The following is a 15444-nucleotide window of genomic DNA, read 5'->3' as shown; positions in this document are numbered from 1 at the left end:
CCGTCCAGGTTATTGCTCTAGTATGTCTTGCACAGAAGAACATTCTGAAGACTTCCTTTTAACAGGTAGTTGTGTGTAGTATGCCTGTAATAAAATCCAAGCTATATGACAGATAAATTTAGACCTTAAAATGTATCAGCTTAAATGCAAGGAGGTTTTTTTCACCATATACTTTAAGTTGGTTGCAGTCCCTGCCTGATTTGGTATGAGGCATGTCTTTTTTCAGGTACCTTGTCAGGATTGGGGCATGTGAAAAGAGGGCAGCCCCCATGGGTTGGTTTTTATTAGTTTATGATACTCTGTACCATAAAGTAAATAAGCTATTGGAGATTTCTTCTCAGCTCAACTCTTTCAGCAGCCAGATCAGAGCTGAGAAGCCTCAGAGAAAAGTTAATATTATTGATTCATTTGTTGACAGGGGCTCCTTCCCTTTCTCTGACATTTACGCCAGTTGATTAAGCCTGAGATTAACAGATGTGAATTTTAGAGAGGAGATAAGCTCTCAAGAAATGATGTTGCAGCATTCTTACTTGGTTAAACAAAAAACACTGTTCCGTTGTACAAATTATATTAGCTCTTCTGAAAGCATTGTGGTTTTTTTTTTTTTCCTTTTTCTGGTTTTAATATAGTTAGAAAGGGGATTGTCCCAGAAAGTATAAGAACAGAATATTCTCCAGAATTCTGGCTTTGTGGAAAAGGCCTGGAAAGGATGCGGCACAGCTGCCGTCACCCGCTCTCTATTCCTGTGCACCTTAGAGCACGGTCAGTTTCTGCGATGCGTGAGCCCCAGCACTTACTGCTGACTCTCCCTCTGCCCCACACATCCTCTTCAGTCATACTGCTCAGTTTCTTGTCTTAACAAGAATTGCTTTTCGGGCTTGTGAATTATTTTTCTTTGTCATGGTTTCTTTCTGTTGCCCAGGAATCTGTTCCTTCATTGCCACAATCACCTATGAGAGAAACGCCTTCCAAAGCGTTTCATCAGTACAGCAACAACATCTCCACTTTGGATGTGCACTGTCTCCCCCAGCTCCAGGAGAAGGCTTCTCCCCCTGCCTCACCGCCCATCGCCTTCCCTCCTGCTTTTGAAGCAGCCAAAGTAGAGGCCAAGCCAGATGAGCTGAAGGTAACAGTCAAGCTGAAGCCTCGGCTAAGAACTGTCCATGGTGGGTTTGAAGACTGTAGGCCGCTGAATAAAAAATGGAGAGGAATGAAATGGAAGAAGTGGAGCATTCATATTGTAATCCCTAAGGGGACATTTAAACCACCTTGTGAGGATGAAATAGATGAATTTCTAAAGAAATTGGGCACTTCCCTTAAACCTGATCCTGTGCCCAAAGACTATCGGAAATGTTGCTTTTGTCATGAAGAAGGTGATGGATTGACAGATGGACCAGCAAGGCTACTCAACCTTGACTTGGATCTGTGGGTCCACTTGAACTGCGCTCTGTGGTCCACGGAGGTCTATGAGACTCAGGCTGGTGCCTTAATAAATGTGGAGCTAGCTCTGAGGAGAGGCCTACAAATGAAATGCGTCTTCTGTCACAAGACAGGTGCCACTAGTGGATGCCACAGATTTCGATGCACCAACATTTATCACTTTACTTGCGCCATTAAAGCACAATGCATGTTTTTTAAGGACAAAACTATGCTTTGCCCCATGCACAAACCAAAGGGAATTCATGAGCAAGAATTAAGTTACTTTGCAGTCTTCAGGAGGGTCTATGTTCAGCGTGATGAGGTGCGACAGATTGCTAGCATCGTGCAACGAGGAGAACGGGACCATACCTTTCGCGTGGGTAGCCTCATCTTCCACACAATCGGTCAGCTGCTTCCACAGCAGATGCAAGCATTCCATTCTCCTAAAGCACTCTTCCCTGTGGGCTATGAAGCCAGCCGGCTGTACTGGAGCACGCGTTATGCCAACAGGCGCTGCCGCTACCTGTGCTCCATTGAGGAGAAGGACGGGCGCCCGGTGTTTGTCATCAGGATTGTGGAACAAGGCCATGAAGACCTGGTTCTAAGTGACATCTCACCTAAAGGTAACATCTGCCATTCACATGCTGTGCAGACTACTTACTCTGATGTCAGGCTAATGAATGCGTTTTGTCAGTTTTCCATGTTTGTCTCGTGTTCATTTTATATTTTATAATGTGTATAATTTTTCATTTACAAATGCCAGTCGTCTTTGTGTTCTCACACCTTGCTTTCTTTGCTATACAGTTGTCTAAAGACTTTCATTGTCAGTATATCTTTGAACATAAGAGTTGGTGAAGTAAATCTGAGAACGATTTGTAGATAAAGGTTGCCTGTCATTTGCACTGGGAACCTCCTTTTTCCTTTTTTTTTTGAGATGGAGTTTCTCTCTAGTTGCACAGGCTGGACTGCGATGGTGCGATCTCAGCTCCCTGCAACCTCCACCTCCCGGGTTCAAGCGATTCTCCTGCCTCAGCCTCCCGAGTAGCTGGGATTACAGGCATGCACCACCATGCCCAGCTAATTTTTGTATTGTTAGTAGTTTTTAATTTTGGATTTTTAGTATTTTAGGGGTTTCACCATGTTAGCCAGGCTGGTCTCAAACTCCTGACCTCAGGTGATCCACCTGCCTCAGCCTCCCAAAGTGCTGGGATTACAGACGTGAGCCACTGCACCCTGCGGGGACCCCCTTTTTCTTAAAGTCAGTTTCTAGAAGGCAGGAATGACATCTAAACCATACTGTATACATTGTCTTGTCTTAGAATCAGATACTACTTCAGTTTAGAGATGGAAATTAAACACTTAGTCTGGACCTGTGTGGTTAAGTCTAGATTGCCACTTTTGCTTATGTAGAAAGTACACAGACAAAAAGTATGTAGAGCTGCTTTCTTAAGTTTAGCACTTAAAAAAAAAGTCTGAAAATACTCTAAAGATAATTCCAAAGAAGGTATCAATTTAACATTTTAAATCTGAGGGGAAAGGAACATACCTATAGACATTACCAATTAGACTAATCATTTTATAATCTGATATGTTATATGGCCAGTATGAAAGTAATGAACTGTTCGCATGAATTTCAGTTATATTAAATTTTTCCACTTTAATGTCCTTAATCTATTATTTTCTCCAAAATTTAGGTCTTTAAAATAAATTGCTACCATTTAATAAACAGATTCATTAGATTATTACCAAACAGACTTATTAGATTATTGCCCAACAGGATTTATTTGGAAATTAGTAAATCTTTGTGAGTGGTTATTCTTCATTTTGCTTTTGTTTTTTATACTGTATCCTATTTCCCATAAAAATTATGTTTTTGTCCCTATGTAGGTGTCTGGGATAAGATACTGGAGCCTGTAGCATGTGTGAGAAAAAAGTCTGAAATGCTCCAACTTTTCCCAGCATATTTAAAAGGAGAGGATCTGTTTGGCCTGACCGTCTCTGCAGTGGCACGCATAGCGGAATCAGTGAGTGTCTTGGTCAGGCTTTGAGATTGGAATTGCTTTGCTAATTCAGTGTGACCTCTTGAACACATGCTGTAACATTTGTGGCACTCTTCGGAAAGTAACTTCGCCTGTGGATTAACCCGTTTGTCTTAGAGGAAACAAGGCATTGGTGATTTATCGGGAGAACTCAGTACGTGGTACTCACCCAGTGAGGTAGTTAACAAACTTAAGGTTCTTTTCCAGGCTGGAGGCAAGCAGGGGTGAAGGACACCAGGCTTGTCCCATCTTCTGGGTGTGCTGGATGGGTGAGGACACTCTCCTCTTCCCTTGCCTTTCTAAAGGTGCTCCCACCTCAGAATGTCAGTGTGCCCATTTCCTGACACTGGGTATTTATGGCCACTCTCCTGCCCTCTTCCTAGGGTGAAGTCACTAGAGGGCAGTAGATCGCAGCAGCACTGGTTTATGTCCTCTGACATCTCTTTGCTTAAAAGATTACAAGCCTGTTTGGCAGTGAGTCTAACTGAACCATATCTACACAATAGTTTTAGAAAATTGTATGATTCTAAGGCGTTGTTTTCAAGACTAAAAATATCATTGGTGTGTTTTCTTTGGAGAAGCAGAGGAAACCCCAAAAGCCACTGAGTAATGTGCCTAATTGTTTTCTTTGGAATAGCCCTGCCTAAATGAAGCTTACCTTTTATGACTGTAGAGAAATAAATTTCACAAGCAATGTATTCCAGAAAAGAGGTGTAACATGTAAATTACTTTGAGTAAACCTTGAGTTAACACCTATGCTCTGTGTTCCCAGGACATGGAGAGTGACAACCTCATCATATCAAAGTCCAGTTGAAAGAAGTGAGAAATGATCAAGAAAGAAACCTTATAAATGATTTTTAAGCTATTCTTAATTGTAAAATTCCAGACAGAGATAGAAAAGTTGGCATTAATCCAGGTGAAAGAACTAAATGCGAATCACTACATGCCCTGTGTTTGTGGGTATTGGAATAGGCAGACCCTGAAACCACACAAGCGTGTACATTGGTCAGCCAGTGTTTGTTGCATGGGCTAATCTTTTTCTTCAAGGAGCATTTGGCAGGGTTTACCTAAGTGTGGCTTTGAAACTGAATTTGCTTACTCATATTTAGGTAGATCTACCTACAGGCTGATATTCTGAACACAAGCTAGAAGACCATTTTATTATCGAGGAAAATGTTGACGAGTTATTTCTGTCGTGGGCCATCCTTTGACCAGCTTGAGATTGTCTGTGGTCTCCATCAGATGGGTTGACTTTGTGTCTACTTTGCTTGTTTTCAGCTACCTGGGGTTGAGGCATGTGAAAACTATACCTTCCGATACGGCCGAAATCCTCTCATGGAACTTCCTCTTGCCGTTAACCCCACAGGTTGTGCCCGTTCTGAACCTAAAATGAGTGCCCATGTCAAGAGGTTTGTGTTAAGGTATTTTGTTTTAACTTCACATAGTACAGCCCAGGGTTTCTAGGCGTATTAGTGGTTTCTTGTGCTTGATTTGTCTGCTGCTTACAAACCCTGCTGCCTGGCTGTGTATGTGCCCAATTACATAAGAGAACTCGCCGTGTGTCTCTGCTAGGCAGCTTTCCATGTATGTTTCTGTCAGTAAGAATTTGAATTAACCTGGTTTTGGGCATTACTCAGAGGTATCTTCAGTTTTCCTTTTATTTTTTTCCTGTTGATATGCCATTGTCTGCAGGCCTCACACCTTAAACAGCACCAGCACCTCAAAGTCATTCCAGAGCACAGTCACTGGAGAACTGAACGCACCTTATAGTAAACAGTTTGTTCACTCCAAGTCCTCGCAGTACCGGAAGATGAAGACTGAATGGAAATCCAACGTGTATCTGGCACGGTCTCGGATTCAGGTGAAGAAATACTTTGTGTACAGGAAGTGGAGAGACAGGGTAGAGTCTAGCAGTCTGAAGCTGTTGACGTCCAGTATGTGAAAATGATTTCACATAGCTGCGCGGACAGAAACCTGTTTTCAAAATCACTTCAAATCCTGTCCCTTCATAAGACTAGGGATTTAATCTGTAGTCTTGGAACTTAGTGATTGGCTTCCCCAGATGGAAAGCAGACCAGTGGAATCCGCACCTTTGCATCTCGTTGGGAGCTCCGGGAGGCAGGGAGCATTGTCATTTGCACACTCTGGATTTGTGGAGTGCTCAGTAGAGCTGTTTCAAGCACTTCAGAGAAATACAAATGAAAATATTTTCAAAAGGTACACCCATTTTGGAAGTTACCTTATGTTTTGGAAGCTACTGTTTCATGAAATCATTGCACGTTTTTTGGTAGACTGTGGACTGTCTTACAAGTAAGGCCATGTATAGGCTAAGCATTTGAGTTTACACCTATAGTCCATACTTTCTGAGTTGCAGACCCAAATATCCAAATGCCTGTTCAGCATTTTTCTCCTTGGATGTCTCAGAATGGAGTTACAAAGCTCTTACTTTGTCAAACTTGTCCAGCTCCTAAACCCCGCCATCCTACAGGCGCCTTGGATTACTCAGTGATGTCACCGTGTGTGTACGTTGGCCTCAGTACCCCCAGATTAGACCTAAAGCATCATCAAGTTCTGTTTTCTCCTAAAATTTCTCTGAGACCCACTCTTAGGTTCCCAGCCCTATCCTGATCCACATCTCACGTACCTGTACCGCTGCAGACCTGGCCGTCTCCTCCCATCCAGTTCCTTCTCGGCAGCCAGGGAAATATCTTTACCATGTAAATTGGATCAGCATTCCTTTGTCTGTGTTCATTCAGATTCTGGTTCCTTTGTCGGAACCTTTTACTCCTCACTAGACGTTAGTAGGATCTTCCCTTTACTGATATTTGGACATTTCACAGAACTGCGCCTCAGTGAAGGTCTTTTTATTGATTGCTTTCCTCCCTTGATGAGCCCTTTCAACCTGGAGCATTGTGACCTTCCGTCTGAGAAATGTGTTTTGTATTCATTCTTTTGCAAGTTCTGCCCCTCTGTTCCCTCTGTGTTTATACGAAGACCCCTGAGATTCAGGATCTCAAAGTGTGGACCTGAGACTAGAAGCCGCAGCATCACCCAGGGAGCTTGTTACAACGTGCAGGTTTGGGGGCCCCAGCCCAGCCTTACTGAATCTAGCTCTGGAGGTGGGGCCCCCTGGGTGATTCTCTTGCATGCCAGAGAATAATGTGTCTTATATCCTTTTTCCCCTTCTGTTTTTGGTTTCCTTGTCTCTCTGTTCTTTGTGAGACTTCCTCTACTTTATCTGCTAATCTTTCTTGTCCATTTTTAAAGATTAGCTACGAGCCCTTTCTGCTCTTGATGTTTATGTTTGACATTCTGTTTCTGCATTATGAATGGAGTATCTTTGTTTTTTCTCTGCTGTTGCCCCTTTCTGTTGAGCCTCTCTCGGATTCTGGAGGTGAATTAGTGCTTTGCCTCTCCTCCTTCCAGTTGCAGCTTTCTCCTGCTAAGGCAATTACTTTTCATTTTAAATAGTCCATTCACTCTTATACCCATTCGTGTTCTTGAGGAATGTGCTTTTACTGTGATTTTAGTGGATATCTTAACTGTGTTCAGCCTGTCATCTTGAACCTGAAGCATTTTTGAGAGTTCTGGTTTCTGTCTGTTTACTCATTTCATCCTGCCAGCCTCCCATCTGCCCACCTCCCTGGGGATCCCGTGGATGATCTAATACGTATCCTGTTTTTCTGTGCTAATATCTTAGAAATATACACACTTTTATGTACATATATAAAAATGGAATCATGTTATATTTCTTTTTCTCCATCTTCCTTTTCTCCGTAATACTCAGAGGTCCCTCTACATCAGCTGAGGTAGCTTCATGTCATTCTCTTGAATGGCTATGTGATGTTCCATAGTGTTGATGAACTGCAGTTAAACCATTGCACTACTATGGTGTTTATAATTTTTCTCATAACAAACTGTTGCTATATCTTGTACAACTATCAAAATGAATTAATAGTTTCACTCCTATGGGCTATATTCCCAAAAGTAAGGTTTCTGTGTAAAAGTGTGTGAACTTTTCATTTAAATAGATATTGCCGCTTTTCGAACAAGGCCCTCATTACACACCTCTTCCTGCAGCATGTGAGACTATTTTCTTGTTTCCCATTTGTGGCTGGTGTTACTATATTTTTGTTCAGTTGGCCTGATAAATATAGATTGACGTTGTTACCTTAATTGAATAGGCAGCTTTTCATGTCGGCCATTTGGATTTGCTTTCCTAGGAATTGCGTATTCATATCCTTTGTCCATTTTTCAATTTGTAGCAATTTACACTGTTCAGAATTTTCCCCTACAAAATACCCTTTGTCTACCAGCAAGTGTGACATCTTTTTTCTTGTAAAAGTTAATGTTTATATAGACAAATATACATAATTTTCTGTTGCATCTAGTCTTGGTCAAGACCCTAGATCGTATATGTATTGTAGAGTTTTTCTTGCATAAAATTTTTAAAATAGAATTTCATTTTCTTCCATTGGATAACCAATTATTGAAGCGCCATTTAGAAGTAACCCACTCATATTTAACTGATTTATTTTCTTCTTTTTTGAGACAGGGTCTCACTCTGTCACCCAGGCTGGAGTGCGGTGGTGCAGTCTCAGCTCACTGCAGCTTTGATCTCCCGGACTCAAGCAATCCTCTTACTTCAGCCTCCTGAGAAGCTAGGGCTACAGGCGCACACCACAATACTTGGCTAATTTTTAAAAAATATTTTTTTAGAGATGGGGTTTTGCCGTGTTGTCCAGGCTGGTCTTGAACTCCTGAACTCAAGCAATTCACCTGCCTTGGCCTCCCAAAGGGCTGGGATTACAGGCATGAGCCCCTGTGGCTGGCCGGATTTTTTTTGAGTCTGAGTCTTGCTCTGTTTCCAGGCTGGAGTGCAGTGGCGCGATCTCGGCTCACTGCAACCTCCGCCTCCCAGGTTCAAGCAATTCTCCTGCCTCAGCCTCCCAAGTAGCTGGGACTACAGGTGTGCACTACCATGCCCGGCTAATTTTTTTTTTTTTTAAAGTAGAGACAGGATTTCACCATATTGGCCAGGCTGGTCCTCAAACTCCTGACCTTGTGACCCACCCACCTCAGCCTCCCAAAGTGCTGGTATTACAGGTGTGAGCCACCACGCCCAGCCTTTTTCTTCTTCTTTTGACCCCACAAAATCTAGACTATAAACTGAATGTTAATACCAGTTACTACTATATGTTAAATTTTCATATATGCAGGGATCTATTTATCTTTTCTGAGATAGAGTCTTACTCTGTCACCCAGGCTGGAGTGCAGTGGTGCCATCTCAGCTCACTGCAACCTCTGCCTCCCAGATTAAAGCAATTCTCATGCCTCAGCTTCTGGAGTCTTGCTCTGTTGCCCAGGCTGGAGTGCAGTGGTATGATCTCAGCTCACTGCAACCTCTGCCTCTGGGACTCAAGCAATTCTCTTGCCTCAGCCTCCCTGGTAGGATTACAGGCACGCACCACCATGCCCAGGTAATTTCTGTATTTTTAGTAGAGACGGGGTTTCACCGTGTTGGCCAGGCTGGTCTTGGAACTCCTGACCTCAAGCGATCCACCTGCCTTGGCTTCCCAAAGTGCTGGGATTACAGGTGTGAGCCACCGCGCCCGGCCTATTTGGAATCTCTTCATTTCCACTGATCTTGTTTATTCTGAAACCACACTATATTGATCTCCATACATACTAAGTGTGTTATCTGGTTCATTCACTTGTGAGTTGTATCTGGAGTAGAACAGATAACCAAAGATGATTGTTGAGAGGATAAGTCAGTTCACATACTAAAGTCAGTCACATGGCCCTTCCCACTGTGTGTTCCCGGATGTGCTTCATGAGGATGCAGCTGGGGCAGCACATGGTCCTAGGAATTCCGACAAGAATGCAGTTGATTGCTACATTCTAGAATTTAGTTCAGTTCTAGAATTGCCTTCTAGTCTAGTACTTCTGATTCAGTTGCATCTAGTCTAGTACATCTAGTCTAGTACTTTTTCATTCAGTTGCCTTCTAGTCGAAATTAAGAGCAAAAACCCAAAATTGGGACAAAATACAACTATGTATGGGAAATACCCATAGTTTTTTAGTGTGTTTCTCTACAAGTAGTGCCGCCAACCTAAAATAGTGCACCTAGCAGGCCACCAGCAGGGGAGTACAAGCTGCGCAGTGAGAGCTGCTTCCATTTCAGCCATTTCAGACTTCTTTCCCAGCCTCAGAATTTTGTATTAGTGAAAAATCTGCCTTCCCCAAGAGCTTCATTTGTTTCCAACATTCCTGATATTTGCAGCAGAGTTTCCTGTGTCTCCTCTTTGCCCTGGCTCCTGGGAAGCTCAAATACCATTTACAGTATCAGTGATTGGTTATAGTTAGCCCGATTTCTGTGTTATTAAATTTATTATGTCTTTTTTGAAATAGTATTGGGGTAAAATAAACACCACAAGTCAATAAGCTTATTTAGTTGGTGGGAGCTCAGCTGTCTAATCTGGAAGATTGGATAGTCTAACACATAAGACAGCTAAGCCACAGTATTTGTACATAGACCCTAAGAATTTAGTGCTAAAAAAGACATAGGAAGAAGCTGGTGATGGCCTAGTTATAAGTAGTAAAAATGTCCAATTTTTTAAATTTCGGAAAATAGCATATTCAAAAATGATTTGAGTTAAAGTGAAACTTCAGTATGGCTTCTAATAAGACCCAAGGGTAAAACTTTTGTATGAGAAAGAGAAAATAGATTTGTTGTCAAATAAATTGGAAGTATATAAACACTTTGTTTTTCTTTTAAGGGGCTGGGCCTGTATGCTGCTAGAGACATTGAGAAGCACACCATGGTCATTGAGTATATCGGGACTATCATTCGAAATGAAGTAGCAAACAGAAAGGAGAAACTGTATGAGTCTCAGGTAGGTGTCTGGTCCCTGCGATTGTATAAACGGCGCCATCGCCCGCTCCCTTTCTCCATGCCAACCAAACACCCCGAAAGGCAGAATGAAGTCTCATGCTGCATCCAGCTTCAAACAAAAGCAATATCTGTATATTATTGTATTTTTATCAGTTTTATCTCTTTCCATTGGTGTTACGGTTTACTCTGATAGATGACTGTAAATTAATGATCCTGGCTTACACACAACCTGCTGATTCCATGCTTTCCATTTGTGCCATGTAAATGTCATCTGTGCCTAATAGAATATCCACAGTAAGGGTGGTCAGGGTGCCATTCCGTTCAGTTTTGACTGAGTCCTCCTGGTGTGGATAGGAACACAGGGGAGTTTCAGATCGACATTGATGACTGCCTGACTTTTCCCTCAGAACCGTGGTGTGTACATGTTCCGCATGGATAACGACCACGTGATTGATGCGACGCTCACAGGAGGGCCTGCGAGGTGAGGCAGCGAGGAACCTGACGGGGAGCGCTTTTGCTCAGGGGGCCAGTGCTGGTGCGGTGAACACTGAAGCCAGGGGAAAGGCTCTCACTACAGCCTGGCAGCGATTAAAAATTCAGAGCAAATGAGTTTTGAGAATTTTTATTTAAATTTTATATTTGTACTTCCACTAATGGGCAAATAGAAATTTAATTAGCAAAAACTTTCTCAATAAATGGAAAGTTTTTAAAGCTGCTTCTAGCTGTTTTACAATATAGTTTTCTGACATGGTGGCTTGCAGGTATATCAACCATTCATGTGCACCTAATTGTGTGGCTGAAGTGGTGACTTTTGAGAGAGGACACAAAATTATCATCAGCTCCAATCGGAGAATCCAGAAAGGAGAAGAGGTGAGAGTCTGAGAGATTGTGTCTGCCGTGTCGTTTACATCCTGGGTGAATAGTTTCCTCCTCACAGCGGTAACTTGCTCACTTGTTTCCCAATTCTTTGTTGTGATAAAAACTGTCTCTATAGTAGGCCAGGTGTTCCCACCCTGTAATATTTCACCCTTCAGGCATTCCAGTTCCACCCTCCTCCACATGGCAGCTCTGTAAGCATTTGCTGTCACCTCCCCCTTCCTTTCTGTGCCATGGGTTCAGCATCTGCGTAGCACCCAGGTGGTATCATTTCTGTGTGCTGTAGGATCCTTCTTTATCCCCTTCACCTGGACAGTTTGGCCGCGTCCCCTCTCTAAAGAGCATCCCCGTCCGTCTCCAAGAGGGCCGTGGCTCCTGGGATGGCACTGTTGGGCTATGGGTGGCAAATCTGGGCAGCTGTGCTGCTGAGAATTGTGTGCTCACGCTGACGATCAGTGCATGCTTAACCAAGTGCTCACACCCACACATTCTCCAGCAGTCCAGGTGTGTGTTGTCTTCAGAATGCTGAGTGCCGAGCTTGCCATTGTCTCTGTGCTCTCAGCGGAGACTCTGGTCCAGCATCTCACCCACTGGGATTACCATTGGCCTTAACGGCTGCATTTGTTTCCCAACTTGGTCTTTCCCATCATGATTCAGCACCTTGGTTCTGGAATTGCCTACTGAGCAGCAGGCTTGGTTTCTGTGGGGAACGTCCCGCATTTGGGGAGTGAGGCACCTGAGTGACTTGACTTTGTTGGTGCTCCTATCCCTTCATGGGATTCTATCTGTATTTTGGGTCTTTGTGGAATCTCCTTTCTTAGTCAAAAATAAGGATCTGACTAGACCCAAGGCCCATTATACATCTCAAAGGAACGTGTAAATGAGGCCGGCTGTGGGAGCCCTGGCATGGTGCCAGTAACCGATGGCTACTCTGGTGGTCAGAAGAGACTCACCTGAGCCCAGGGCCGCCTGCCCCCTTCCTACTTGAATATTCTTGAGTGAATAGTTTAATCTGAGCCCCTATTTTATCTTCTGCAAAACAGAGAAGATGATTTCCTTACCAGTTTCATGTAAGGACTTAGCAGATACCTGAAAGCAAGCAGTGGAATCATTGCCAAGAACAGCTACTCAATAAACAATGGTTTCTTTCCTTTCTGTGTAGAAGGTCTTTCCAGCAAGTGTTCTAGAATAATTTCAATCGGAAGAGACCTAGAAATGACTGGTCCTCCCCTTCATTTCGCAGTGCCGGGTCTCTCTGGGGTGGTGGGGGTTGCAGGGGCCACGCAGTGAGGCTTCTACCGTGGGACTCATGCAGACTCCCACCTACCTTGGTTGGTCTGAGATGTTCATTTGGTGACCTCTAAATAGAAAGACATCCTTTCAGTCTTGAGTGTGGAAAAATGAAAGAGGAAAAACAGGGTTAGCTGGCAAGGGCAGTTCCTCTCACCCAGACTTGCATGCCCCATTCAGCAAATGAGGGGAGGTGAAAGCCTCCTGGGTTCAGGGAGAGGGTAGGAAAGCAGCTGCCCTTCCAGTCGCCTCCCCCCCCCTGCAGGGACAGCATTATGAGAAGTCACAGAAATACAGCTTTCTCCGGTTAGGCTCCCCTTTCTCAGATCTGGCTGTTTGAAAATACTGCCTCCCTCATTTCCTCTGTGCACGCGCAGGGTCCCTTGGAACCTCAACAAATCAGGTCTTCCTTAATTTACATCTGTTTTGTTCGCTGGTTTTAAAATGCAAGGGAGATGGAGGCAGAAACGCCGTTTCCTTCCTTGCTGTCCTTTCTTACCCTGTGTCTTTGCCGTGGGCAGCTCTGCTATGACTATAAGTTTGACTTTGAAGATGACCAGCACAAGATTCCGTGTCACTGTGGAGCTGTTAACTGCCGGAAGTGGATGAACTGAAATGCATTCCTTGCTATCTCAGCGGGCGGCTTGTCCCTAGGAAGAGGCGATTCAACACACCATTGGAATTTTGCAGACAGAAAGATATTTTTGTTTTCTGTTTTATGACTTTTTGAAAAAGCTTCTGGGAGTTCTGATTTCCTCGGTCCTTTAGGTTAGAGCAGCGCCAGGAGGAAGCTGACAGAGGCAGCGCCCCTGAAGTGGCCGAGGTGAAACAGAATTACAGAACGGTCCAGCACTTTGCTTTCTTTTCTTTTCCTTTTCTTTCTTTTTTTGTTTGCTTTTTTTTCCCTTGTGGGTGGGTTTCGTAGTTTTGGTTTTTTAGTCTCACTAAGGAGAAACTTTTACTGGGGCAAAGAGCCGATGGCTGCCCTGCCCCGGGCGGGGCCTTCCTATGAATGTAAGACTGAAATCACCAGCGAAGGGGACAGAGAGTGCTGGCCACGGCCTTATTAAAAAGGGGCAGGCCCTCTAACTTCAAAATGTTTTTAAATAAAGTAGACACCACTGAACAAGGAATGTACTGAAATGACTTCCTTAGGGATAGAGCTAAGGGATAATAACTTGCACTAAATACATTTAAATACTTGATTCCATGAGTCAGTTTATTGTAGTTTTTGATTTCTGTAAAATAAGAGAAACTTTTGTATTTATTATTGAATAAGTGAATGAAGCTATTTTTAAATAAAGTTAGAAGAAAGCCAAGCTGCTGCTGTTCCCTGCAGAACTAACAAACCTGTTACTTTGTACAGATATGTAAATATTTTGAGAAAAATACAGTATAAAAATAGTTATTGACCAAATGCTACCAGGCTCTGCAGCAGCTCGGGTGCTTATAAAATGTTCATAGGGATGTTACAATATAATTTTGTGTTATAAAATATGCCATTATAATTATGTAATAACCAAAATTTCAACCTAGAGTGTTTGGGGTTTTTTGGAAACTGCAGTCTATTAGTACTTAATGGTTTTATACACCTTCCTTCTGACAGAGCGGGGCGTATGCTACAACTTTTATAGCTGTTTTGGTAATTTAAACTAATTTTTTCATATTATATTGTTGCATCCCTACTTCTTCAGTCAGGTTTTTTTGTGCTTACAATTTGTGATAACTGTGAATAACTGCTTAAAAATACACCCAAATGGAGGCTGAATTTTTTCTTCAGCAAAAGTAGTTTTGATTAGAACTTTGTTTCAGGCCATAGAGAATCATGTAAACATAATAGGATCATGTAGCAGAAACTTAAATCTAACCCTCTAGCCTTCTATTTAACACAAAAATTTGAAAAAGCAAAAAAAAAAAAAAGGAGATGTGACTATGCTTACAGCTGCAGGACTCTGGCAATAGGGTTTTGGAAGATGTAATTTTAAAATGTGTTTGTATGAACTGTTTGTTTACATTTCTTTAATAAAAAAAAAACACTGTTTTGTGTTTGCTTGTAGAAACTTAATCAGCATTTTGAACCAGGTTAGCTTTTTATTTTGTACTTAAAATTCTGGTACTGACACTTCACAGGCTAAGTATAAAATGAAGTTTTGTGTGCACAATTCAAGTGGACTGTAAACTGTTGGTATATTCAGTGATGCAGTTCTGAACTTGTATATGGCATGATGTATTTTTATCTTACAGAATAAATCAATTGTATATATTTTTCTCTTGATAAATAGCTGTATGAAATTTGTTTCCTGAATATTTTTCTTCTCTTGTACAATATCCTGACATCCTGATTACCAGTATTTGTCCTACCGGGTTTTTGTTGTTTTCTGTTCTGTATAATAGTATCTAATGTTGGCAAAAATTGAATTTTTTGAAGTATACAGAGTGTTATGGGTTTTGGAATTTGTGGACACAGATTTAGAAGATCACCATTTACAAATAAAATATTTTACATCTATAAGAGCTGCCTAGAGCTTCTCTGTTAACTCCTCATGTTCAAATTTGAGCTCTTAAATTGATGATTGTCTGAAGTTCACTGACCCTCTGATACATCTTTCACAATTAGAGTGTTGATGCAATCAACTTGGTTCTCTTAGATTTTCAAAAGTTTAGATGTAAATTCGTAATTCAATCTAATCATGACACTTTTTCTTCCCTTCAACTGAATAAAGAAGGGAACTGCTGTATCTTTCTAGGGTGTTTACCAAATTCAGAATATCCTTGGTGCCTTGTTCAAAGCCTGTTTTTGTTTAATTGGTAAATTTAGTCTTGGTTATGTTGTGGTTTTTCTTTCTTTCTTTCTTTCTTTCTCTTTCTTTCTTTCTTTCTTTCTTTCTTTCTTTCTTTCTTTCTTTCTTTCTTTCTTTCTTTCTT

At 42.2% G+C, this 15444-nt stretch overlaps 1 protein-coding gene across 7 annotated transcripts in view; it reads left to right on the top strand.

Moving 5' to 3' along the window:
* The window catches only part of KMT2C (lysine methyltransferase 2C), a 230332-nt gene extending 215301 nt beyond the window's left edge, over nucleotides 1-15031 (top strand). For 3 of the 7 annotated variants that reach the window (XM_026447024.1, XM_026447020.1, XM_026447021.1), the window contains exons 52-59: nucleotides 923-2042; nucleotides 3307-3443; nucleotides 4737-4879; nucleotides 5151-5319; nucleotides 10238-10354; nucleotides 10761-10834; nucleotides 11115-11223; nucleotides 13041-15028. In XM_026447024.1, coding sequence (XP_026302809.1) covers nucleotides 923-2042; nucleotides 3307-3443; nucleotides 4737-4879; nucleotides 5151-5319; nucleotides 10238-10354; nucleotides 10761-10834; nucleotides 11115-11223; nucleotides 13041-13133 — 1962 coding nt within the window. In that variant the 3' untranslated portion in view covers nucleotides 13134-15028. Of the gene's footprint in view, nucleotides 1-922; nucleotides 2043-3306; nucleotides 3444-4736; nucleotides 4880-5150; nucleotides 5320-10237; nucleotides 10355-10760; nucleotides 10835-11114; nucleotides 11224-13040 lie in introns of all 7 variants that reach the window. The other 4 variants (XM_023225526.2, XM_026447022.1, XM_026447023.1 and 1 more) reach the window with 3 other exon arrangements.
* Nucleotides 15032-15444: the final 413 nt, after the last annotated feature.

This window comes from Piliocolobus tephrosceles, chromosome 8 (genome assembly GCF_002776525.5).
Source record: "Piliocolobus tephrosceles isolate RC106 chromosome 8, ASM277652v3, whole genome shotgun sequence".
Taxonomy (NCBI): domain Eukaryota; kingdom Metazoa; phylum Chordata; class Mammalia; order Primates; family Cercopithecidae; genus Piliocolobus; species Piliocolobus tephrosceles.
This window is presented reverse-complemented; position numbering and strand designations above follow the sequence as displayed.